The sequence below is a fragment of the Microtus oregoni genome, unplaced genomic scaffold (assembly GCF_018167655.1).
Source record: "Microtus oregoni isolate MIOR12 unplaced genomic scaffold, Mior012 000048F_ref0000485, whole genome shotgun sequence".
In the NCBI taxonomy this organism is placed as follows: Eukaryota; Metazoa; Chordata; class Mammalia; order Rodentia; family Cricetidae; genus Microtus; species Microtus oregoni.
In genome coordinates, this window is record NW_024543222.1 from 12,230,628 (window position 1) to 12,257,946 (window position 27,319).

The 27,319-nt window shown below is 41.2% G+C and overlaps 1 protein-coding gene across 5 annotated transcripts in view; it reads right to left on the reverse strand.

Annotated features, from left to right (window-relative positions):
• The window catches only part of Helz (helicase with zinc finger), a 145,750-nt gene that overhangs the window by 94,666 nt on the left and 23,765 nt on the right, over positions 1-27,319 (reverse strand). For all 5 annotated transcript variants that reach the window (XM_041635671.1, XM_041635670.1, XM_041635667.1 and 2 more), the window contains 5 exons: positions 26,124-26,160; positions 9,092-9,216; positions 7,153-7,209; positions 3,489-3,540; positions 2,345-2,420 (listed from right to left, as the gene is read on the reverse strand). In XM_041635671.1, coding sequence (XP_041491605.1) covers positions 2,345-2,420; positions 3,489-3,540; positions 7,153-7,209; positions 9,092-9,216; positions 26,124-26,160 — 347 coding nt within the window. The remainder of the gene's footprint in view (positions 1-2,344; positions 2,421-3,488; positions 3,541-7,152; positions 7,210-9,091; positions 9,217-26,123; positions 26,161-27,319) is intronic.

Genomic DNA, 27,319 nt, shown 5'->3' on the forward strand with positions numbered 1-27,319 from the left:
TAAGCCAACACTGCCCAGATTGTTCAACCATTTAAGGATAACTTCTACCATTTGCCCTCTGCCTCCTCGTTATCAAGAAAAAGATCTTTTGAGAGGCCAAATTTATCACTGTTAAGTCCAATGAAGGGAGAAGAGGGTGGCAGATGAATATTCACGACAGTCACCAATATGCCCTGACTTAGTGCTCAAGAACACGGCAATCTTTTTTGTTTGTTTATTTGGTTGGTTTTGGTTTTTTTGAGACCATGTTTCTTTGCATGTCGTTGTTACCTGTCCTGTAACTCAATCTATAGACCAGGCTGGCCTTGAACAGAAATCCACCTGTCTCTGCTTCCCAAGATTGAAGGCATACACCACCACTGGCTGGCTCATTAATTTTTTTAAAAAGATGTATTTATTTATTTGTTTGTTTATTTATTTATTTATTTATTTATTATGTATACAGTGTTCAGCCTGCGTGTATGCCTGCACACCAGAAGAGAGGGCCCCAGATATCATTTCAGATGGGTGTGAGCCACCATATGGTTGCTGGGAATTGAACTCAGGACCTCTGGAAGAGCAGCCAGTGCTCTTAACCTCTGAGCCATCTCTCCAGACCACTGATCATTAATTTTTTAAAAATACTTTAAAATGGGCTGGAGAGATGGCTCAGAGGTTAAGAGCACTGCCTGCTCTTTCAAAGGTCCTGAGTTCAATTCCCAGCAACCCCATGGTGGCTCACAACCATCTGTATTGGGGTCTGGTGCCCTCTTCTGGCCTGCAGGCATACACACAGACAGAATATTGTATACATAATAAATATTTTTAAAAAAATACTTTAAAATGCCCTGCAAAACTATGTAAAGTCTGATCTTATATCAGTAAAAACATTCAAAAATTGATGAAAACAATCCTCTGAGGAAAAAAAAGTACATTTAACAAAACAAACACAATACAGAGGCTATGCATGGACAACTTTAAGCTGGAAAACACACTCTAGAGACAGAAATGAATGGAGCACAGCATAAGCCCTGCATGGCTCATCTCACTGGTGCCTCCAAACCATCTGAAGTGAGGCTGAATGAACCTAGAATGCTGCTGCTGCTGCTGCTGATGATGATGATGATTAAATCCTCATGTGCTGCAGAAAATAAGTGCAGAACTTGTGCTTGCCTTGTACACATAGAGTGTGTTTTCATGCTGCAAAATCTGTCTTTCTGTGTGCTCCTAAGCTATTTCACTACTTAGTTAAGAGTGCTGGCTGCTCTTCCAGAAGACCCAGTCTCAATTCCCAGCCCCCACATGGCAGCTCACAACTGTCTGTAACTCCTGTCCAAGGGGAGAATCCAACACTGTCTTCAGGCCTCTGTAGGAAACAGGTACATACATGGTACATAGACATATATGCAGACAAAAGACTCATACACATAACAATAAATTTTAAAAAAAAACTCCCCAGGGGTAGGGTAGAAACTGGATGGAATGTAAAATGAAATAAAAATAAATTAAAACTAAAAAAAAAGATGTCTTAAAAAAAATAGAAACAAAACCAAAAACTACAAAAAATGGGGTTCTATTCTTATCTAGAATCTAATTCGCGGGGTTCTTTTTCAAAAGCTCATGTTGTCACCCCACTAACTTGGTACCACAAGGACTTGCAGTGTTTACTAGTTCAGCCCTTTTACTTCCACAACACAATTGAGCCCTCATCTTGACTGTGTCTCATTACAGCACATATCAGACCCCTCTCAATGTCAGTCAGTCTAGGGCAGCAAGGTCTATGCAAAGCCCTACCAGCCACACATTCCTATGAAAGGAACTGAAGAGCTCGCCTTTAAAATGGGACTTTAGTTTACTTTCTACATTTTTACCAATAACTATTAGTAATGAGTTACATCATTAATTCTGAAAGTCGTGCATATACAAAGTACCCATAAATTCCATATATAAGAATTACATGACTCTTTTTTCAGAAAATTATGAAAATAATTGAGTATGACTGATACTGTGCTCTCTTCCAGTTTATAGGAACTAATTTCAACTCCATTTACCACATCTGAATAAATACCACACTAACAACAGCCTGCAATTAAGTTCAGCCAGCATGAAAGCTTTCTGAACAAAGTCTAAACAAGCGGTATTCACACAATTGTGGTTTAATATTAAAATCTCATGGATTTGATGTTGACCTGTGCAGCCTCTGTTTCAAACGGGAAACAAACCATTTCCCTTAATCACTATGCTTTTTCTTTCTTCACATATTATCCTCTTTGAATTTAAATTACTACCTTCAAAAAGTGAAGGAAAATTATCTCTCTTTTCAAAAGAGACATGTAATTTGTTTCTAAAATATTTTTTACATTACCTTTTACACAAAGTATATTCCTCGCTGCTTGTGATTCCCCTGGGTGGCGGCCGAAAATGCCAACCGTTACAAGACCCTAGGGAGTAATCAGGACATAATCGTGTCATGTGAGACTACCTCGTCATTCCAATATCTTAATGTCCAAGAATCACATCCCTCCACATGTATCATCCCACATGATATAAAACAGACATGACAAAGGTGCCCCTACCAATCAACTAGCCTAGTCAATTGGCTCTGAAATAGCATGTTGTAGAGGCCACTAAACAGCAGCTAAATCAAGTTGGTGGCACTGGCTCTCATCTGATGGGGGTGGCCTTCCTCCCAGGGTAACCTCTTCTCTGAGAACCCAGGGGAGAGGCTTACTGCATTTCTATTAGAAACTCCTTCAGGAATGAAAACTGACTGTCCAGGAAATTCTTGTGGACAAACCCTACCACTGCACACTGAGGGAGAAGCCCTTAGACCTGCTTGGGGCATATCACTGCAGAACATTGTATAACAGAAATGAAGCTCAGTTAAGCAAATATAGAAGCTAAGTGCACACATTTCTGAATACAAATGACTTTGATTGATTTAGAGAAAGTTCCAAATAAGCCAAGGAAAATAGGCTCAGGAGAGAGGCTAAGCAGCCGTTTTCTAGTCTTACAAGTTCTGTCCCCCAACCTCCCCTCAGGGGACAAGAAGGCTATTCTGCCAGGCTTAAAAGTTGTGCTTCATGCATTACTAGCTGGGTGACTTGAGGAAACTACTAAACCTCAATAAATATTCATTTTCACACTGACTACAGAGATGAAGATGAACCCTGAGAAGTCAGTGTGTATTTTATGAAAGCCACTTGGCCTGGAACAGGCACTGCAGGGCAAGCTGCGTAAGGAGGCATAACAATGCACAGCTGCAGGAAAACGCTCAGAAGTCAAGGCAGGAGCATCAGAAGATCAAGGCCAGCCTCAGCTGCAACCTATGAAAAGGTTCCAAAGAGAAATGTTTTCGTCTCTACCTGCTTTTAAATATTTACATCCTTTCCTTCATCTCCAACTATAAAGACTATCCTCAGAAATTTTCCTCCCACAAATACTTCTTCGATTAAAAGGCAAGGGCCACAGTAAGAGTTACCAGAAGCCATGACAAATTTAGCACTTACCTTCATCTAAGTCTTCCACATGACATCCAGAGAGAACACTACTTGTAGCTGTCTGCAATTTTCAAATGAAAGAGGTGTAAGAGAAATAAGAAATACTGAGTGATGCTGATTTAAATTTGGGCGTTTTCAATGTTGAAAATAAAAGAAGAAAGGACTGGAGACATGGTTCAGCCGTAAAAAGAACTTGCTGCTCTTACAGAGGACCAGGAGGAGACTTCCAGGACCCACATGGCAGCTCACAATCCAGGAGACCTAATGCTCTCTTCTGGTGTAGACACATACATGCAGGCAAAACACCCATACACATAAATAAAAATAAAGCAAATATTTAAATATTATTAAGATTATTTGTTCTTTTGACAACCAATTTCTTGAGTTCTTTGTCTATGGGGCACAAACATAAACACAGAACTCTCAACAGAGGAATCTAAATGGCTGAAAGACACTTAAAGAAATGCTGAACATCCTTAGCCATCAGAGAAATGCAAATCAAAACAACTCTGAGATTCCATCTTGTAAGAATGGCCAAGATCAAAAACACTGATGACAACTTATGCTGGGGAGGATGTGCGGTAAAGAAAACACTTCTGCATTGCTGGTGGGAGTGCAAGCTAGTACAGCCCCTTTGGATGTCAGTGTGGCAATTTCTCAGAAAATTAGGAAACAACCTTCCTCAAGACCCAGCAATATCACTTTTGGGTATATATCCAAAGGATGCTCAATCGTACCTCAAGGACATGTGCTCAACTATGTTCATGGTAGCATTATTTGTAATAGTCAGAACCTAGAAGCAACCTAAATGCCCCTTAACCGAAGAACAGATAAAGAAAATGTGGAACATTTACACAATGGAGTACTATTCATCGCACAAAAAAAAAAAAAAGACATCTTAAAATTTGTGGGCAAATGAATGGATCTAGAAAAAAAAACAGCTACAATTCACAATCCTAGACAACAAACAAAGAGGACCCTAAGAAAGACAGGGATCCAATCCTCATGGGAAGTAGAAAAAGACAAGATCTCCTGAGTAAGTTGGGAGCATGGGGACCATAGAAGAGGTAGAAGGGGAGGGGAGAATTAGGTATAAGGAAGGGGAGTGAAGAAAAATATATAGCTCAATAAAAACAATTGTAAAAAAATAATAATCCACCAAGTCCAACTAGAGAATTCTAATAGAAACCACTCTGGAGATAAAAACTGTGTATTGCATCAAGCCCTGTCACCCCATTTGATCTCTGCTAATTTTATAAAATGCATATAATTGACTTTTACTTTACGAAATAAAATTGTTTTGGGAAAAATTCTATAAACATGTGAAAAAATAATAATAATAAAGAAAATCTATTTGGAAGTTTTCCATAACATTTTGTGGCAAGTAACATCTTGTGCTTGTTCTGTTTCACTATAAAAGCATGAAAATAAAGGACTTGCCAGATACTCTCCCTGCAGTGGAAAAGCACCTTGCGACCTGAAGAAAAGTCTACGTTCTGAACCCACTGAGCAGGCAGCTTTAGTGCAGCACCATCACTGCTGCGTCACTATGAAGACTGCATACAGCCGCCTTGTGCTTTCCCACCAGCCCCCGCCAGAGTAGCTCTCACATGGTGAACACTTCAAACACAGTATGTGCAAAACCAAATTCATCAGCTTTATTCCAAATCTAAGCCTCTGTAGAACGTGTCTCAAGGAAAAGGTGTCTTCTCCTAAAGACAGCCACACACTGAAATCTTTCTGGTTTTAGACATTTTTTATTACATTTTCTTCATTTTGTATGCATGTAAGTGTATGGATATGCATGAGCAAAATTTGCAAGAGTCAATCTCTCCCTCCACTACATGGGCCCCAGGAATTGACTTCAGGGGGTAGCAGCCACTTGCCGGCCTCAGACTGGAATCTTAAAAGTCATCCTGAACTCTGCTGTCCTGAGCAAGTCTAGACCACTTCTCCTGTCTGCCTGAATGTCCTCCCAACTGCTACTGTCCTGTCACTTGTCTTATTTTCTCCCTGAACCAGCTGACTATTTGCCAATACCACTCATCAAATCCCCTCTGGACATTCACCGGTCTGTCCAGGCTCTAACACTCACCGGTCTGTCCAGGCTCTAACACTCCTGCCTCCAAGGTTCCCCTGCAATATTAACCCCTACTCTTCCTGTTAGTGTTTACCATTGCACTAACTAACCAAAGCCTGCCCTGGGTGCTTCTCCGAGTGGCCCACCATGTTTCCTGCTAGGCACACTTTCTGGGTACACCTTTAACACTCAAAAGGAAGAAACTTAATGTTAAGATGAAACTTGGAATGTCTTACACCACAGAAAGGATGGTGGCAATGCTGACTGGATATATCTGAAACAACACCATCATTGCCATCATTGCCATGTGACCAACAAATTGAACTTTGCAGATTAAAATCACCATAGTTTCAACAAGAAGTTACTGTCATTATCAAGCTACTAAGGAGTGCTTTTTTAAAAGAAAACCCAGTTTTTGGTGAAAATGGATTGAATAAAAATATATAAAAACAAGTAATCCAGGACGAATTACTTATACTACAAGCATCCCATGTTTCCCCAAAGATCACTTAAAACTCCATGATGTTGTGCTTTATAACTGAAAGAATAATCAAAACGTAAAATTTCCTGGGAGCTGAAGAGATGGCTCAACAGTTAAGAGCACTGATTACTCTTACAGAGGACCTGGGTTCAATTCCCAGCACCCACATGGCATTTAACAACTGTCTGCAGCTCCAAGATCGGACACTCTCAAGCCAGGCGGTGGTGGTGCACACCTTTAATCCCAGCACTCGGGAGGCAGAGGCAGGCAGATCTCTGTGAGTTCCAGGCCAGCCTGGTCTACAAGAGCTAGTTCCAGAACAGGCTCCAAAGCTACAGAGAAACCCTGTCTCGAAAAACAAAAAACAAAGAAACACACAAACAAAAAAGATCGGACACTTTCACAAAGACATACATGCAGATAAAACACCAATGCACATAAATATTTTTTGAAAAAAACAATTTTAATTAACCAAGTACCAAATGGAAACATTTGGAGGCCAGAGATAACAAATAAGAACAACAGGGATGGGAGCCAGAGAGATGACTCGTGTATGAAAAGCTTGTGTTGCAAATGTGAAGAGTTCAGATTCCCACAACCATCGTAAAAGCCAGAGAAATGGTGATACCAACAATCCCAGCACTCAGGAGGCAGACACAAGGGACACGAGACAGCTGGAGAGTTTGTATGTGTGAGAGACCCAGCCTCAACAAATAGGCAATAATTGAGGAAGGCATCTTACATCAACCTTAGGCCTCCACATGCATCCATGTGTAGCCCACAAATGAGTGAATACACATACACAACAACCATACACACACATATATATATACAAAAACGAAGAGGAGGAGGAGAAGGAGGAGGAGGGAGGAGGAGGAGGGAGGAGGAGGAGAGGAAGAAGAAGAATTATAGTCAGAACAGAAGATCCAGAATGCAGAGGAGACATGAGAGGCCATGTTCTGACATCTGAGGGTGGGACTCAATCCCGTTTCACAGAAGGTCCCGTTGTCACCTTGTATCTTGACTGACACCACCACAATATTCCAAATGCTAACACAGAATGCTCACTGACCTCACTGGGTATAAGTGAGGGGTCCCGGCAATGGACTCACCTCTGTCTCCATGAGAAGCGTCTTCAGTCTTGTCAAATCTTTTGTTACCATCCCATTCTGGAAGGGTGAGACGAAGACAGAAAATCATCAGTGTATAGCTCGACTTGTCTGTGCTCAATACCGCTCATTCCCTTTCCTTCTTCACACTGCTACTCTGCCATAAGAAGCTGCACGCAGCTGGGGAAAGGAAAGAGGCCTAATGGGAAGAAAGACTCCAGCTGCTGCTCCTGCTAAGAACACACACAACATGCATGCTCTCACCTGATGCACAACTGTAAAATAACCGCAGAACTCGGGGGACAGGGGCAGGCAGATCTCTATGAGTTTGAGGCCAGGCTGAGTTCAGGCCAGCCAAAGATACATAATGAGACTCTGTTTCAAAAACTAATCTTTTTCAACTCTATAAAATGCTTGCAAATATCAGTGAGAACAAAACATGAGAAAAGCAAACCTAAAACCATTCCTCCCCTCTCCCTTGGTGCTAACAGGCTTGCCTGTATCTATGAAATGCTGAACTCAGCGGTTATCCAGCATCACAGAAACCAGGGAGTCAAAACAGTGCCTAAAGATGGCTCATGCATTTGGTAATTTTTGAAAGTCAAATTTCAGAAAATTTGAAAATTAGAAACAAATTACTTTTCACTTGCTTTAAATTAAAAGACCCCAACAAATGCAAAGTAAAATAATTATAGAAAAAGACCTTTTAAGGGTAGGCACCCGTAACTGCTGTACTTGAAAGATCAGGGAAAATCCCAGGCCTGAGGCCAGCCCGAGCTACACATGCAGAGAGACCATGTCTCAAAAGCATTTTTCTCTTGCTAGGAGTGGTGACCAGAAACCATAATCCCAGCACTAGGAAGAGTAAGGCAGAAGTTTGTCTCAAGGCCCAGGTCCCGCCTCAAAAGAAGAAATAAATACATCCTGACAGGATTGGGATCTAAACAGCAGCACCATTTTGCTGGGTTCACATTTGTGATTGGTGAAATCATAGACATCGCCAAATAAAGGAAGTCATTCACTGCACAGTAATTCCTTATAAACTGACTAAATTACCCTGTAGTGGAGCAGTAATACTATATTTCACAAAAGAATAAATATTTTTCTAATTTCTGTATTTTCACCATCTGTGCTCTTGATTTTCAAAATCCCTATCAACCTGAAGCACAACTGTCAAGGTCACAGTGCCTGGTAATTATAGGATTTCTTCTTTCTCTGTTTTCATTTTGATGCCTGAAAAATACCAAGGAACTTGAAAAAGTTCTTTCTTTCAAATTCCTATAAATTATCAACTCTATGAAGTTACAAAAAGTAGCCCTTCCATTATAACAAAAAACTAGAAAATTTATGTATTTAAAAACTTACCTTCTAAATGCAAAGAATCAACAAAAGTTATAATTTAAAAAAAAACTTAAATTCGAGTCTAAATAAAACTAGATAGTTTCCATAAAGTAAATAAGGATATTAACTTACACATACCCATCTGGTATGAAACCCATTAGTATGTACGTTGACCTTCAAAAAAAAAACTTTTTAATTCTAATTTTGTTTTGTTTTTTTAATTTTGATTTTTTGAGACATGGTCTCACAGTACTGTGGCTGGCCTAGAACTCAGACATCTGCCTGCCTCTGCTTCTCAAGTGCTGGGATTAAGGGTGTGCTCCACCACTGCCTGGCCGATTTTAACTGTTAAAGTATTCTGGTTTTCATATAATTTAGAACCCATTAAAAGTACCTGTGCTTTTTATATACATATCAGAAATGGCAAGGGTCCAATGATTGAGTATCAGGTCATTTTTAAAAACTGAGCATTTTGGGATTGTCATGAACTTTGACATCTGACAAAACTACACTAAACATACACTATGTTCCTCATACTATACTGAGGAGTCAAACATGACCCAACACTAGCAAGCATTCAAACCCGCGCTCATCAACGTACCAGAGACTCTCCTGACAGTGACTTGGCAAGGATGGAGGACACAAGCTGGAGCTTCCCTTTCAGCTGCATGCAGCACAGCACTGCCCGGAAGGCACCCTCTCCTTTGGCCAGTCCTTCCCCCAGTACTGCCAAGGAAGAAACACATCATTAGCCGCCACAGGGCACTCAGACCCAATTTCCTTCCTCACAAAGGTAAGACATCCTAAGACTCACTCCAAACAGAAGAACAAAGCATGTCTTTCTAAGACATGCATGCAAGGACAAGAAGGAGCACGACAAAGAACAGATGTACCGACCCTACTACAACTTCCAGCATCCAAACAGAGAAAACACCCTCTAAAGCTGTCCAGTGCACAGCTGGTAAGAATGTCAGCTTCTGTGGCCAGCAGAACTACATCAGTCCTGAATTGTGTACTTCAAGACCACAAGGAAAGAGATCTTGAACACACCCACACCCAGACAAGACAAATGTTTCACATGATATGCCAGTTACCCTGATCACTATATACATGCCTCAAAATACCACTCACACATAGGTGAGATAATTAACTATCAGTTAAACAGAAGGAAAACAAGTAGTTGACATTTTTTAAAAGACTCTAATAGAGAATGGTGGTGCACTCCTACAGCCCCAGTTAAGAAAGAGGCTGAGGCAGGAGGATAACCGAAGCTGCTTGGTTCCAGCCAAGGAAATACAGACCATGTTGGAGAAAAGTGCTTGCTATGTAATTCCGATGACCTGAGATCAGTCCTTGGACCCCTTAGTAGAAAGAGAGAACCAACTCAAAGAAGTTTCCCTATGGCCTCATGTGTGCTACACCACATAGGTGCACATACACTCTCTATGCACAACAATATTTTTTAAATTAAGTTCTTTCTCAAAAATGTCATTTAGTATATCAAGTTAAATGAGGGCTTTTAAAACTGGAGATTTATTAGCTGGCCAGATCCTGTGCCATTAAACTGTTTAAGAGAAACTGCAAAATCCAGGCTGGGGTGTAACTCAATTAATTAGAGTGCTTGGCTAGCATACATTAAGTTCAATGCTCAGCACTGCACATAACGGGGAGCATGTACCTCTAACCCTAGCACTAAGGAGATGGGAAGGGAAGCAGGAGGATCAGGAGTTCAAGGTTATCTTCACCTACATAGTCAGTTTGAGGTTAAAGAGAGGGAGAATGAGAGAAGCAAAAGGAGACAAGGAAGAAAGGGAGGAGAGAGAAATCTCAATATTGAATATTTCTATGCAATTAAAAATTAATCTTTTGGGCTGGAGAGATGGCTCAGAGGTTAAGAGCATTGCCTGCTCTTCCAAAGGTCCTGAGTTCAATTCCCAGCAACCACATGGTGGCTCACAACCATCTGTAATGGGGTCTGGTGCCTTCTTCTGGCCTGCAGGCATACACACAGAATATTGTATAATAACAAATAAATAAATAAATAAATATTTTTTAAGGCATTTGTCTTTTAAAGCCAGGCAGTGGTGCACACCTTTAATCCCAGCACTTGGGAGACAGAGGCAGTGGATCTCTGTGAATTCAAGGCCAGCCGGGTAACAGAGTTCCAGGACAGTCAGGGCTACACAGAGAAACCGTGTCTTAAAAAAATAAAAAAGAAAGAAAGAAAAGAAGGGAAAGAGGGAGGGAGGGGAAGGGGGGAGGGAGGGAGGGGAAGGGGGAGGGAGGGAGGGGAAGGGGGGAGGGAGGGAGGGAGGGAAAGAAATAGCCTTTAGAGGCTAGAGAGATGGTTCAGCAATTAAGAACACCTATTGCTCTTGCAGAAGACCTGGGTTCACTTCCCAGCACCCACAAGATGGCTAATAACTGTCTGTAACTCCAGCTCCAGGGGAATCTAACACCTTCTTCTGACCTTCTCAAGCATTAGGTATGTATGTACATGATGCAGAGATACATGAAAGCAAAAGACTCATCTGCATAAACAGTAAAACATGTAAGTCATTTTTTTTAAAAAAAGCATTAAAAATTAGTTCTTTATTGGGCAGCTGTAATAGCATGCACCTTTAATCCCAGCAGAGGCAGAAACAGGAAGACCTCTGAGGCCAGCCTGATCTACACAGTGAAATTCTCTAAACAAAGGAAAAAATGAGCCTTCATCAAAATTAGTAAGATTAACTAAGATCCTATCTTGCATATCACCTTAGAACCTTCATCTGGTGATGGATGGAGATAGAGACAGAGACCCACACTGGAGCACCGGACTGAGCTCCCAAGGTCCCAATGAGGAGCAGAAGGAGAGAGAACATGAGCAAGGAAGTCAGGACCACGAGGGGTGCATCCACCCACTGAGACAGTGGGGCTGGATCTATTGGGAGCTCACCAAGGCCAGCTGGACTGTGACTGAAAAAGCATGGGATAAAACCGGACTCTCTGAACATGGCGAACAATGAGGGCTGATGAGAAACCAAAGACAATGGCATGGGGTTTTGATCCTACTTCATGTTCTGGCTTTGTGGGAGCCTAGCCAATTTGGATGTTCTCCTTCCTAGACAGGGACGGAGCGGGGAGGACCTTGGACTTTCCACAGGGCAGGGAACCCTGACTGCTCTTTGGACTGGAGAGGGAGGGGGAAAGGAGTGGGGGGAGGGGGAGAAGGGTGGGAGGAGGGGGAAGGAAATGGAAGGCTGGGAGGATGTAGGGATAAGTCCCGCCCCTTAAGGGGCGTGTTCGCCTCGGGCTAATGTCTGCCTATAAATTTGGCGAGCAAGCTCCGAGCTGCTCGCTTCTGCTTTCCTGGTCTCCGCGGGAACGGTGGTTCTGTAAGTCTATTTCTACATTAAAGCTATATATATATATTTTTACACTCTGTCTGCATTCATTTACGCCGTTACAGGAGGAGGCAGAAATTTTTCTTTTTCTCTTTTTCTCAATAAAAAATTTAAAAAAAAAAAGATTAACTAAGATCCAATTATCCAACCTAAACTATTCACAAGACTTTGTAGATTAATACAATTACAAGTGCCACAAAAATCTGTATTACTTTGCATGAACATGATCTGCTACAAGAGAATACCTTAGGAACTGAACTTGGGTGTAAACAATTTCCAAACCGGTATCCCGTTATAAGAAGGGCTAGCTGTACTGAGTAGAAGCTGGGCCTGTACAGGACGGTTTATTTTGGTTGTGCTGACTGTACCCTCTCACTGTATTATTGTTCATCACACAATTAACATTATAACACTAGTAAAATGCTACATACAGGCTTGCCATGATCTCATCAGTTAAACAGTGTTCACTTACTGCTCATGCTTTCACCCAACTGCTGTTACTATCTACATATTTTACACGGAACAGCCCAATAAACATGGCAGTTAATGTTGCACTTTTCCCTCTTAGCAAATTCAACACTGTCCATGTTAATATTTTTACTTATCAAATTAATGAAGAAGTAATATTCTATCAAATAAATACATACATTTATTTAGCTATCCCTTTGGTCCAGAAAGACTTCCACTTTTATTTTTTAAAGTAACACTATAGCTGAGTGTGGTGGTGCATTCTGATAATTCCACCACTCTGGAGGCAGAGACAGAAAGAGCTCTGTGAGTTCAAAGACAGTTAGGTCTACAGAAAGCAAGCTCCAGGCAGCCAGAGCTACACAGTGAGGAAAAACAAACAAAAGACTAGTTAAGGGCCCAGGAGGTGTGCTTAGCACCATGCCTGATGCATGAGTTTAAGCAAGAAGGAACCAACTCCTACAAATTGTCCTCTGACCCCCATACATATGCCATAGTGAACATATGATATGCCAAAGGTGCACATGCACACAAGTGCAAGCAAACACACACATGCGATTTTTAAATGTATTTAATTTAAAAAAAAAGAAACTAGTTAAAAGCTGAAGAATTGATGTAAGATGTAGCTCAGTTGGTACAGTGCTCACCTAGCATGCACAAGGCCCTGGTTCAATCCCTACTCCACACATCCCTGCAATCCTAGCAGTAGAGGGATGGAAGAAAGATATCAGAAGTTAAAGACATAATAAGCCTGAGACTGTAAGTCAAAATTAAACATGGATAAAGATTTTAAAAGTTGGGAAATGTCTGAGGGAGGGAGAGGAGGTCCCTGATGTAGGAAGTGAGAAAGCTTAGTAACATCTCAACTTCAGATGACTCCATCCTTTCTAAAGCATCCTTTCTAAAGATTACTAAGGCCATCGAGGTAGCAGAGTGGGGAAGGAGTTTGCTTCCAAGAGAAACCCTGAGTTTCAATTCCCAGAACCCACATGAAGGGCAGAACTGAATTCTTTAGGTTGTCCTCTGACCTCCACATGTGCACATGCACACATAAAATATGCAAATGTAAAAATAAATCATATTTTTGTTTCTTTGTTTCTCAAGATAGGGTTTCTCTGTGTAATAGCTATGGCTGTCCTGGAACTTGCTTTGTAGACCAGACTGGCCTCAAATTCACAGAGATCCGCTTGACTCTGCCTCCTGAGAGCTGGGATTAAAGGTGTGTGCCACCATCACTCAGCCAAACAGATGTGTAAAATGGTAAATCACAAAATATTTTATGAGGCTGAGGTGCTGCCTAGTGGGCACCTACCATGGATATATGAGCTAATACAAATTTCCCGAATTTTACTTCCCAAGATTCATCATTTGCACCAGTGTTTGAATATTTCAGAATTTGTCAAAATCATGTTTCCTTTCATCTTTTCAGACAAGTAGCTTACAGCTGTTTTCCAATTGTTTATCTTAAAGCCAATTTAGCTTATGTCTCACAGGGTCTATATAAAGAAGCAGAGCAACAAGAAAAAGTGAATACTAAAGATCATTCTTGACTTCATGTCATCTAACAAAATTACATAGCAATGCTGCCAATCAGGTCTCTTACTATCTTCGCTCTCTTGATAAAACCTGAAAGAAATCTGAGTGTGGCAGCATGTTATTAAACTTATCTCAGCTGTAGTAACTGAACTTGAAAATGAAAATAACATTCAAAATATACTCTTTAGCAATTGTAAAGAAAAATCCTTTTCTAGTTAAAATTCTGTGCAGATGAATTCTCTTCCCACAACTCTGCAGGTCTGTGAGCCCAGGGTGCCTCTCTGCAGCAGTATGCTGAACACAGCAGTGGACGGAGGAGCCTGTACACCCCTCTTCAGCCACCCAAGCACCTACTACTCCCTTCTGCCTTAACTCTGGCTTGTTTTCCAGCAGTTTGGGATAGACTTGAAGCTCTGGACTGGAAACAGTAATACTAAAGGACTGGCCATCTCCTTGTCGACAATGGCCAGGTTAGAGCGAGAGCCTTCAGCTATTCACAAAGACATGATTCCCTTTCAAGAATTATCTACAGGGTTGGAGAGATGGCTCAGAGGTTAAGAGCATTGCCTGCTCTTCCAAAGGTCCTGAGTTCAATTCCCAGCAACCACATGGTGGCTCAGAACCATCTGTAATGGGGCCTGGTGCCCTCTTCTGGTCTGCTAGCATACACACAAACAGAATATTGTATTCATAATAAATAAATAAATATAAAAAATAAAAATAAAAAAAAGAATTATCTACAATGAGCAAAGTCATTTTAAGTTTCAAGTATAACAAAAGTTAAGCTTTTTTTTTTTACAACAGGACAATATTAAGTCATTTCTTTCACCAAAACCTTAACTTCCATAGTCTTTTATTAAGGAGCTTGGCATAATGAAAGCACTGTCCTAAAACTTCTTTAAAAACAAACAAACAGGGGCTGGAGAGATGGCTCAGTGGTTAAGAGCATTGCCTGCTCTTCCAAAGGTCCTGAGTTCAATTCCCGGCAACCACATGGTGGCTCACAACCATCTGTAATAAGGTGCCCTCTTCTGGCCTGCAGACATACATACACACAGACAGAATATTGTATACATAATAAATAAATAAATAAATAAATAAATAAATAAATTTAAAAAAAACGAACAAAAAACTAGAACCTGGAGAGATGGATCAGTGGTTAATCACACTGGCTATTCTTCCAGAGGACCTGCGTTCAATTCCCAGAACTCTCTCACAACTGTCTGTAACAATAGTTCCAGGGGAGCTGGCACCCTCACATAGACATGCATACAAGTAAAACACCAACCAATACACAAAATAATAAAATAAAAATACCAAAAAAGTTAAATTAATAATCTGCTACCTAAATACAATCACTTTTAGAAACAAAACTCCAAGGACTGAATGAAAAATTAAAAGAAATTCTCAGGAAGGCAAGATGGCTCAGCTGTGAAAGGCCCTTGCTGCGTGAGCCTAATCACTGGCGCTTGATGCCTGAGACCCACATAAAGGTGGAGGGAGGAACAACTCCACAAAGCTGTCCAATGACTTACACACACACTGTAGTACACGCCTACACACATACATCCTGCAAAGATATGATAATAATCCTTTTAATTCTAAGCCCAGCATAAAGCTGAGGCAGGAGAATTACCATAATCTTGAGGCCAGTCTTGTCTCAGTAAGTACCAGTCAAGCTACTAAACAAGAATATGTCCCAAAAATACTAAACCAATGTTTAAAAAAAAAAGAAAAAGAAAAAAACAACTTTTGGCTCTCTTCTCAGAATTGGCAAGTTGACTCAGCAGGTAAACATACTTGTCACCAAGCCTGACCAACTGTTTTATGTCCTGAAACCATATTGTAAAAGGGGAAAACCAATTCCTGCATATTGAGACCTGTCTCAGATAAATAAGGTAAGATGAAACTTAAACATAGGCACTAATTCTTTCAGCACACCTCAACTGCCTCATTATACACAAATAGGAAATAATTCTACAGAGTAAAAAAAAAAACTGACAACAAAATAAAACATAAATACAAACCCAAATCCTGATCTCCAAAACTTTACAAAAGGCTCTGATGCCATGAACACACTTGAATAAATGTTGTATTTTAGGCACTGTTGAAACGACAAGTGCAAAACCAGCCCAGGTGCATGAGGCAGGAAAAGAATCCATTGCTCAGAGTATCTTCAACTTCCTCTTCATTAAAGAGCCCGAACGCCCAGAGAGCTGTGGCTACATGGCCACAGAGAAGCTGTCACTGTTGGTGTCCAGTCACCAATGAAGGCACTTTCTCTGAAGAAACGGTGAGTTTAAACTGCGTTTGTCTATCCTGAAACTCCCTCCGCTTTTCTCAGTTTCAGCATCTTGAGATCTCTGTTGCAAGCCCCCAAGGGAAATTCTAACTGTAGAAAAAGCAAGCCTTTCCAAGTGCTCAGGCACTCATCTGTCTCGGTGGTTGACTCGCTCACTTTTATTGTTCTAGTGACAGGTTTGCTGAGAAAGCTTGCAGACACGGCCTCCTCTGTCTGCCCTATGGGAGAAAGCTCTGTTTCAGGGACTAATAGGCTCTTTCTCTTGTCACTGTGCACAAGATTTACTGAGATTTCACAAGGAAAGCTATTCTCTGTCTTAATCTCCTCCTGTGTACAAATACCAGGTCTGAGTATGGAGCCCAGAGGTAGAGAACTAACCCAACATGCACCAGACCCTGGGCTTAACCCTCAGTGACACACACAGTAACTAGGAAATTAGCACTAACAAGTATCCAGCCAACACTAACATGAGATTTCTTTTAAAATATCACTCGTAACTGAGCATGGTGGAATGCTGTAATCACATCGACATTGGAAGCTAAAGCAGGAGAATATGAAGTTCAAGGCCGTCCTTGGCAAAACTGCAAGTTAAATGCCAGCCTGGACAGCTGACAAGACCTTGTCTCTAGAAATAAGACTGAAAACTCATATATAGCTACAGTTGCTTACTTAGTAACTGCCCTGAGTAGAGTCCGTACAAACATGAGCTCATAGTACCACTGAGATCATATTAGTACAAAGTGTATTTCTACGCACACATCTGCACACACTAAGCGATAACGTAACAGTCCTCAATTTTAAACATTAAAACTTTCACTTATCTTAGCATTCTTTAATTTAAATATAATAAGACCTACACACAGGGCTGGCGAGATGGCTCCATGGGTAAAGGAACTGGCGCCATGGCTGACAACCTGAGTTTGATACCCAGGGTGCACCACGTGGTGGAAGGAGAAAACCATATCCCACAAGCTGTCTTCTGACCTCCACGCACACACTGTAGTGCAAGTACATGCATATGCAACACAAAAGTACCAGGAATTTTTAAATATTTCTTTTTCAAAAAAGGACTTTTATGTACAAATGTTAACAGATATTTGGGAGAAATCAGACTGAAAACCAAAATCTAATGCCATAAAATTTTCAATTCCTATTAGAAAACAGTTCCTATTAGAGAACAAAACTGAACTACTGACAGTCCCAGCTTGAGTAAAAACAGCCATTTTGGGTCAAACACCCCACAATTGTGTTTACACAACATTTGCAAGATGACACATGACTGAGATGAGGAGGGACTCGTGGTTGGCAGGGGTCAGGAATGGTGGGGAGGGTGACCATGGGGACAGGACAAGTGAGGTCGGTGCTGAGGTGGTTTGTGGTGTAGCTCCATGAATCAATGCATGACAAATGGCACACCCTTCACATACTAATTTACTGGTTTTGATATTGAACTGTATTGACAGAAGTCAAAATCATGAGGAAAAAGTATATGAAGCATACATGGGACCTCTCCTAGCAACTTCGTCTCAACCTATACTTGTTTCAAAATAGAAAGATTTAAATCCTAAATTTCTATTGAAGAAAAAAGTCTTTGTGTCTAGAAAATATCTTTTATAAAAGACAGCTGAAGAAGTAGCTCAGAAGGTGAGAGCAGGTGCTGTGAAAGCAAAGGGATCTGAGTTTGAATCCCCAGCAACCACCTAAAAGCCAGGCATGGCCATACAAGCCGGTAACCCTGTGGCTGAGGATGAAGAAAGGCAAATTCCAGTAAGTAGCTCAGCAGCTGGCCAGACCAGCCAAGCACCAAGCTTTGGTTCAGTGGTTAGGAATACTTACTCTTGGTTGAGTGCTTTAATCCCAGCACTCAGAAGGCAGAGACAGGCAGATTCTCTGTGAGTTCGATGCCAGATGAGTAAACAAAGAGAATTCCAAGACAGCCAGGGCAGTTACACAGAGAAACCCTATCTCAAAAAACCTAGAATCTCTCAGGATGTAGCTCTCAGCTACCTCTCCAGTACCATTTCTGCCTCTCTGCTGCCAGGCTTCTCACCATGATAATGAACTAAACCTCTGAAACTGTAAGCAAGCCCACAATTAAATGCTTTCTTTTATAAGAAGTGCTTTGGTTACAGTGTCTCTTCCCAGCAATAGAACAGTGACCAAGACATACATAATTGAAGATAACAAATAAATATTTAAAAAAAATTAAGAGCCTCTGGCTTTTTAATTCTAAAATAAAAGAACTGCTTTTCTTTCTCTGTGTTCTTTTTCTGGTTGTTAAGTCTGTAAAATCCTGAAGTATAGACACAAACAGATGTGGATTCAGACAGCAGCATGGCTTCCCATCACAAAGCCTCACATCAAAGCTACAGTCACGCTCACAACTGGCTCTGGGCCTTCAACAAGCTGATCCATCACACACAGCCTGCTTCCATAGCTATACAACCAAGAAGACAACATGATTAAATAAAACAATGTGTTTCAGAGGGCTTGACCTGAGATACTGTAATTAAACACTATTATCTTACTAACTATTTTCCCAACAGAGCCTTTTAATTACCATAAAAACTACAGATTCTCCTTGACATACTATGTAGTCACAACCTGATAAAGTCAGTGTGAAGTGAGAATAACGCAAACCAGAAGCCTGTTTGGCTTTTTCTGACCTGGTGAGTGGCCCTTGCTTCTGTGAATAGTCCCTCACGCACATGCCTGCAGTCCCTAATGAAACACCTAGGTCAGCCAAGAGAGGAAAAAAGGCATGAATGTGAGAGAAGACTAGGTCAGTAAGATGAAAAGAACCCGCTGAAGAGAGAGGGAGACAGTGAAATGGAGAGAATGATGTGTGTGAAGATGTCATAATGAAACCCATCACTATGTGTAATTAATATATGCTAGAAACACTTTTTTTAAAGTACATTTAAAGGCTAGAGACATGGCTCAGTGCAAAGCACCTGCCTGCAGCTGTAGCTCCAGGGGTCTGACACCCTCTTTCAGGCTCAACAGGTGCCTGCACTCACCAGACTGATGTAGGTGGGTCTTCTATCTATCTGTTGTTTCATTGGTTAATTAATAAAGAAAACTGCTTGGCCTGATAGGATAGAATTTAGATAGGTGGAGTAGACCGAACAGAATGCTGGGAAGAAGGGCAGTGAGGCAGTCGTCATGATTCTTCGACCCAAGACAAATGTAGGCTAGAATCTTCCCGGTAAGCCACCACCTTGTGGTGCTACACAGATTATTAGAAATGGGTTAATCAAGATGTAAGAATTAGCCAGTAAGAGGCTAGAGCTAATGGGCCAAGCAGTGTTTAAAAGAATACAGTTTCCGTGTAATTATTTTGGGTAAAGCTAGCCATGCGGGAGCTGGGCGGCGGGAAACTGCCCGCAGCTCCTTCTACACCAGACGCACATACAATTAAGAATAAAATGACTACTTTAAGTGCCTTAAAGGGATGAGAAAAAGAACTCAGCTACAGAATGTTTGCCTAACACAAGGCCCTGGGTTTGATGGACTGCACCACCACAACCAAAAACTAAAGTACCAATCTTTCCAAATATCCCAGCTAGCAGCGCTACCAACTAATACACTTGCTGCAGAGGACTGCTTGTTTGGCCTCATAATTCTGGGCAAACTGGGAGGTGCAACTAACTGTTGCTACCCTGCATGATAAGAGTATCAGACCACACAGCAGTAGCCCTGGAAAAGATCAAAAATCAAAGCACAGCTTCTACCAGATACTTACTTTTATACCATCATAAAGTCAAAACACCATAATGGGGTCATTTTAAGTCCAGGACTGTGTATCTATATTTAATCAAAATTCTTGAGAATAAAAGTCATCAAAGATGTCAACAGCTCCCCCAGAAAAACCATGCAAGGCTCATCTCATCACCTGTCAATTTCTTGGGTCACAGGCCAGCCACTTAACAGGGTTGCTGGTTACAGCATCACTTGCCTCACAGGCCAAGCATCACTGACATGCACTTGCAATGGTGATTGCTTAGCTTGACAAAACTCTTGGCTAGGGCTTTAGAACTGTACAGCCTGACGATGTTTCTAATAATCAGGCTTCATCTAAAATATCATTAGTTCATTCAATTTGTTAGTACAGAAAGTCCTAAAGGGCCAGTAAGATGGCTCAGTGAGTAAGTACTTGATGCCAAGTCTGGAGACCTGAACTCCATCCCTAAAACTCACACAGTAGGAGAATCAACCCTAATAAGTTGTCCTTTGACAGCCCCTACCACACACAGTAGCACCTATATAACTACATGTGCATGCGCACGCGCACACACACACACACACACACGAATTTAATAAACATTCAAAGTTTCCCAAATAATAAAAATTTCAAAGCACTAGAATCATTTCATGAAAAGTGCTCCTATCCTGTTTATATTCAAATAACTGATCTAACCACATCACTTAACCAGTGGTCGCTGGCTTCACAGCCTTAGTCCAGCAGTACCCTGAGTTTGGATCTAAAAGCCATGAACTCTAGTCTTTGTACTTTCCTAAACTCCCTATTTTTTAACTGAGACATAGTATCTACCCATCTTTATAAGATATCAGAAGTTATTTTCTAAAGTAAAATTCTACCTTCAAGACTTTATAATTCTTTGTTGAATTCCAGTTAAATAAACCAGCTACAAAATTATATTAGGAGCAACCAAGTAAATCATATTATGGCCTGGGTCTCAAATAGTATTAAAAAAAAAACACTGTTAATTTTGTCAGATTAAACAAATATTGTGGTTATACAGTGATGGCCTCTGTGTTTTAGAGATAAAGACATAGTTATCTCGCTGTCTATAGCTACTTAAAACTATTTCAAATACAGGGCCAGTAAGATGGTTGGTTAAACAGGTAAAGGTACTTGCAGCTGAGCCTGATAACTTGAGTTCAATCCCCACATCCCATATGATAGACAGAAAGAAATAAATACAATAAGAATTATTTCAGAAGAGAACACTATGTCCTTCCTCCAAATGCAAGTTACTAAAGACTGTGTATCCATCCCATCAGGAAACCATTCTGAAGTTCCTGTGGGATCAAACTACAATTTTATAAGAACCTACAGACAGAGAGGAGAAAATCCATGGTAATTGTAAAGGCCCTGATGCCTTTTTGTCAAATTAATATCTTCGGATGGTCATGAATCAATTCTAAAAAGAGAACATGTGCAAATATCAGCAATAAAGGCTATGCTAAGTGGGCCAGGTCAGTTTGCAGAGAATAAAATAAATGAGGCCAATTTTAGAGAGATCCTTCCAAATATGCTATGGAAAGTATGCATGTATATTACCTACAAGATCCACTACACTAACAACTTCAGAAATTACCAACTGTTAATGGCTGCAAACTTCCTAGAGTGTGTGTGTGTGTGTGTGTGTGTATACACTGTTAATTTTATATGTAACTATAATGAGCTGTTAGATAAACACATGCACATGCACACACACACACACACACACACACTCACACTTGAATTATTTAAGAAGGGCTAGACATGGTGGTGGTTCACACTTAATTCCAGCACTTGCATCTCTGTGAGTTCCAGGCCAGTCTGGTCTACATAGGGAATTCTAGGCCAGACAGAGGATGTCACAAAAATAGATAGATAGATAGATAGATAGATAGATAGATAGATAGATAGACAGTCAAACAGACAGATCGATATAGATGGGTATGTAAATAGATGCTTTTAGATTTAGATTCAGTGATATTCTGTGATGTTTCAAGAAAGTAGGAATTAAATTAATAGTCACTGTCACATGTTGGTTGCAGTAACTATTGGCAATGGTAATCAATACAATGTAATGTATCAAATTCAAAGTACTTTGGCTAATTGTTCATTTTTAAAATGACACACACATATACACACAAATTACCAAAATCAAAATGCAAACTGGTCTACCAATAGAAGAATGAGCATTACACTATGTAAAAGGCAAACAGAAAGGCATTGATAAAAGGCACTTCCGATGGAGCTCTCCAGGCCTAGCCTCAGAGCACCTCAGTATAACTATGCAGGGTGACAGGTTAACAGGAACTCCGCAAGAAATTCCTCCTGCTTGTTAGTTACCTGACTATCTAGCCATACTGACTTATCTTACACAACAACATTACTGAGAATCGGATATATATAGTCAGAATTCCACAGTCAGCACTCAGGAGGCAGAGACAAGCGGATCTTTGTGAGTTCAAGGCCAGCCTGGTATACAAGAGCTAGTTCCAGAACAGGCTCCAAAACTACAGAAAAAACTTATCTCAGGGGGAAAAAAAAACAGAATTCCATAGTACATGAGTAATCTTAGCCAATATTTTCTAATATCTATAAAATTATCAACTTTGTAAAGGCGTTTTTATACAAATTTTATAAATAGGAGCTAGGAAGATGGCTCAGTGGGTAAGGTGTTTGCTACACAAGCATGAGGACCTGAGTTTCAATCCCCAACACACATGTAAAAGCTGGACACAGCAATGCACATCTGTAACCCCAATGCTAGGGAGACAGGGAAGTGCAGGCAGGTAGATTTGGGGGACCTGTTGGCCACCAGCCTTGCCAATCAATGAGTTCCAGGTTTAATAAAAATACCACATTTCCCAAAAGAAGAAAAGCTGGAGAAAAACAGAGAAGACATCGAACGTCAACCTCTTGTCTCCATGCACATGCTCACACAAAAAGACTACTTATGCACATAAAAAAAGACCGCTTCCAATGCGCACGCTGATGAAGGAGGGTCATCTGTCTATGTGTTACTTTCATTGGTTAATAAAGAAACTGCCTTGGCCTTTTGATAGGACAGAAAATTAGGTAGGCGGAGCAAACAGAACAGAATACTGGGAAGAAGGGAAGTGAGGCAGAAGCAATGGAGCCAGCCGCCAGGTCAGACATGCTGAATCTTTCCCCGGTAAGCCACCACCTCGTGGTGCTACACAAATTAATAGAAATGGGTTAATCAAGATGTGAGAGTTAGCCAGTAAGAGGCTAGAGCTAATGGGCCAAGCAGTGTTTAAAAGAATACAATTTGTGTGTTGTTATTTCGGGTGTAAAGCTAACCATGTGGGAGCCAGGCAGGACGAAAAGCAGGCCTGCTCGCCTCATCTACAGCACGCCTTTAATTCTAGCCCTCAGGAGGCAAAGGCAGGCAGATCTCTGAGGTCAAGGCTAGCCTGGTCTGCAAAGGGAATTCCAGGACAGCCAAGGCTACACTGAGAAACCCTGTCTCAGAGGAAAAAAACAAAACAAAAGGGCCACTTCCAAGCTGTTTCATGTCACCTAAGAAGAGTAGAGAACACAGAGACTATAATTAATGAAGCCCTACCTCCCTGAAAACCAACCTCTTCTCACTTTACACACAGCATCACAGTCCACAACAGTGTGGACAATTTTCTCCTTTGTTGTAATATTTACTTGGGACAGGATCCCAAAAATGAAATCAGAGGATCAAACGTCAGAATGAATCTCAACCTGCACTCTATTTGGCTACTGACACCAAAGCACACACACATCATGTGTCATGCCAACTTCATCTTCCCAACGGCTAAACGTTTATTAATTAACAAAAGTTTTTAATCTGGGCTTTGTTTGCCTGTTTGTTTGGAGAAAGGGTCTCACTATGTAGCTTTGGCTAGCCTGAAACTCAGAGGCCTATCTTTGCCTCCTGAATGCTGGGACTAAAGGTATGCACCACTACACCTGGCTATTGAATTCATCTCTTTTAACAGAAAAATGAAAATTTCCCCTCCCCAACGTTTACTTTTCCATGACTTCCCACAAGTCATGTAATCTTCTGGGGTCTTTGTACATTTCTCAAATGGGAAGACTATATTTTAACTCCCCAAGAACTCAGGAAAAACAAAACTAAATATATGGAACTATTTTTTTATATTTTTATGGTTTATTTAACTTTATTTTATGTGCATTGGTGTGAAGTGTCAGATCCCCTGGAACTGATCTTCAGACAGTTGTGAGCTGCCATGTGGGTGCTGGGAATTGAACCCAGGTCCTCTGGAAGAGCAGTCAGTGCTCTTAACCACTGAGCCATCTCTCCAGCCCCTATGGAACTATTTCTTACACATGAGATGGGTGGGGAAAGTTTTAAAACTGCTGGGTTTTGGCATGGTGAAAATATAGGAAACATTTGCATATATTGCAGAGGGTAAGTACATTTTAAACTATAAGCTGACGGTGTCTATAAAAATCACAAGTTCAGGGTTGAGGAGAAGGCTCAGTGGTTAAGAGCAATGGCTGCTCTTCCAGAAGATCTGCTTTCAGTTTCTTGCACCTACATGGCAGTTCACAACTGTCTGTAACTCCAGTTCCAGGAGCCCAGACACCCTTACACAGACAAAATGTCAATGCACAAAAAAATAAATTAAAACTGAAAAACAAAATCACAAGTTCCCATAATCCTTAACCCAGGAAGCCAACTCTCACGGCATGAAAGAAAGGCAACAGTTAGCAAGAATGTCTATTATCAGGTGGATTATACTGACAAAGAATGAACCAGAACCTGCTGGAGCCTCATCAGTTCGGGAAATAACTTGACTGTGTCATCCACACAAGGGACACCTGTCATGCTATGGTGGCAGAAAAGCAACTTTATGACAAGTATGTTCAAATTCTTTCTTGTTTGCTTTTAGGATTTTATAATTTTATGTATATTGAGTATTTTGCCTACATGTACATATGTGCACCATATTTGTGCCTGGTGGCCACAGAAGTCAGAGAAGTGTTGGATCCCCTAGGACAAGAGCTAAAGAAGTTAGTGAGCCACCGTGTGGGTGCTGGGAGTCAAACCTGGATCTTCTGCAAAAACCAACAAGTGTTCTCTTACCCACTAAGCCATTTCACAAGGCCCCCTTTAAAATTATTTGTTAAAGGAAAAAAATAAACAATTTATGTATGATAAGCATCTGTGTTTCTCAGTGTAGTAAAAGGTAAGTTCACCAGGCCACCACTACTCCAGGAGAGGAAAAGGAGCCCGTCACATTCCTCTGCATAATCTACCATTATATCTGCATTCTGTCGTTTGAGCTGTTTAAAGATGACAAGGATATCTCTAATTCTAATTTAAATCCTATGCCACTACAGTTCCATTGCAGGTTCACAGAAAGGTCACTGGTCATTAATGAGTAATGTCTAAAGTATGGTCCATGTACAACAAGAGTATGTAGCATGGTTTGGAAACATGTAAAATAAAAATACTTAATTCTTTTTTAACATTTTGACACAAAGGAGTGAGAAAGCAAAAAATAAAAATTAACATGTCAAACAACTCAGCCTCAAGCCCCAGTTATGGAAAAATGAAACATAATTTATATTATCCAGGCCACTGAGCTGTGCAAAATAGCCCAGCAAGAGGGCGTGGGAAGGCACCCTGACCCTCCACCCACAGGCTCTTTCTACTGAGATGCAGCAAGGGCCAAGAAAGGGATTTCTACAACATGAACACTCAGAGAATGTGGATCTTACTGGTCTCAACTTCCGGCCACAAGAAAACAGGAAGGAGCATTTCAGAGCACTCCAGCCAACTCCTAAGAACACGCTGACTTGTTTAAAAAAAAAAGACAGATATTTTCAACATTCAAAGCTTGGCAATTTAATCAGCATGTGCTGCACTTCTTAAGCATGGCATTTTTAGACTATACCTATTTATCCAGACTTTTAAAAGGCTCACTGTCAATGCTCCTTGAGGAAGGGAGGGTGAAGGGGCACATGCGGACAAGAATGCCAACACTCACGCCCACATGCTCACCTGGTATGCCTGTCACAGCAGGAAAGACATCAACCCAATCTGTCACTAGGCACCACAGTAAGATAGGATTGTTAACATTATAATTGCTTTTGAAATTGGCAAAATTTTTAAAAAATTCAATTAAATAATTTTAAAAATCATCAGATCAGAAAAGGGCCCGTCTTTTACACATACCATGCCTACAATCTTCATCAGCTTGCCCGTAGTTTTTCTACAAAAAGAAAAGGAAAGATATAAGGTAAAATGGCATACTTGAAAGGCTATGATTAAAACCGTCAGCACAGAGCTCAGCTGTCTTTGAGGAGTCACGAATACTATCAGTCTACCACGTACAGGGAGAGCACACTCCCAAGATCTCCTGGGGTTACCTCCTCCACACAAGAACCAAGCACCCACTGTACTCCCCTCCAACCACTCTGACAGCCGGCTCACTTCAGCACCTTAGCCCAACCACAACCGCCTCCTGCCCCACCTCCTCCTCGGCCAATGGCCTGACTAGAGTTCCCATTGCCACAGCCATGTCATCCTCCTTCCCAGCACCTCCTCACACCTGTTCCCAGAGACACTATCCCATTCTAAAGCTGACCTTGAAGACACCACCCCCCAAGCTTCTATGCTCCCACACCTTTTGACAGTTTCCTTTCCACTGATTCTTTCCTAAACAAACATGCTGTTATTTTTCCCAACTTAAAAAACATTCTGACTGAGTCAGGGATGGTGGTGCACACATTTAGTCCCAGCACTCACAAGGCAGAGGCCAGCGGGGTCTACAGAGCAAGTCCCAAGGTGTGTAAGGCTACATAGACAAACCCTGTCTTTGGGGGAGCCCCCACTTATGATTTTGCTTCTTCCACTGGTTCCTTTTTATCTTTGGTGCCTCCTTGTGGTAGAACTTCTCACAGAGTAGGCTCTGCACACTTATAAACCCTCATCCAAGAGGCAGAAGAAGCAGGAGGATCACAAGTTGGAGGCCAGCCTGCTCCACACAGGGAAGCTCGGGCCAGCCCAGGCTACACAGTGGGGCTGTCCGAAGGAATAAAAACAGGAAGAATTTCTCCCCAGTTCTCCCAGGTTCTTTTTAAGTCAGGCTGATCTAAGGAACCTACTCACATAACGGCCATCAGTGATCTCCACTACATCCAGACAAGCCACAGTTCACTGACTTGTGCCATTTATTAGACACACTGATATCACATTTTCTCTACCTAGCTGCACAGACTATGACTCTCACCTTTCCCTTCTACTCCCAGCTATTCCTCAGATGCTCTGCGTGTTCCTTCTCCACACCCTCTTGACACCCATCATCCCAGGTCCTTAGTCCCTTCCCTGGTGACCTGCACCAAATCCTGGATGCAATCTAACATGGTACC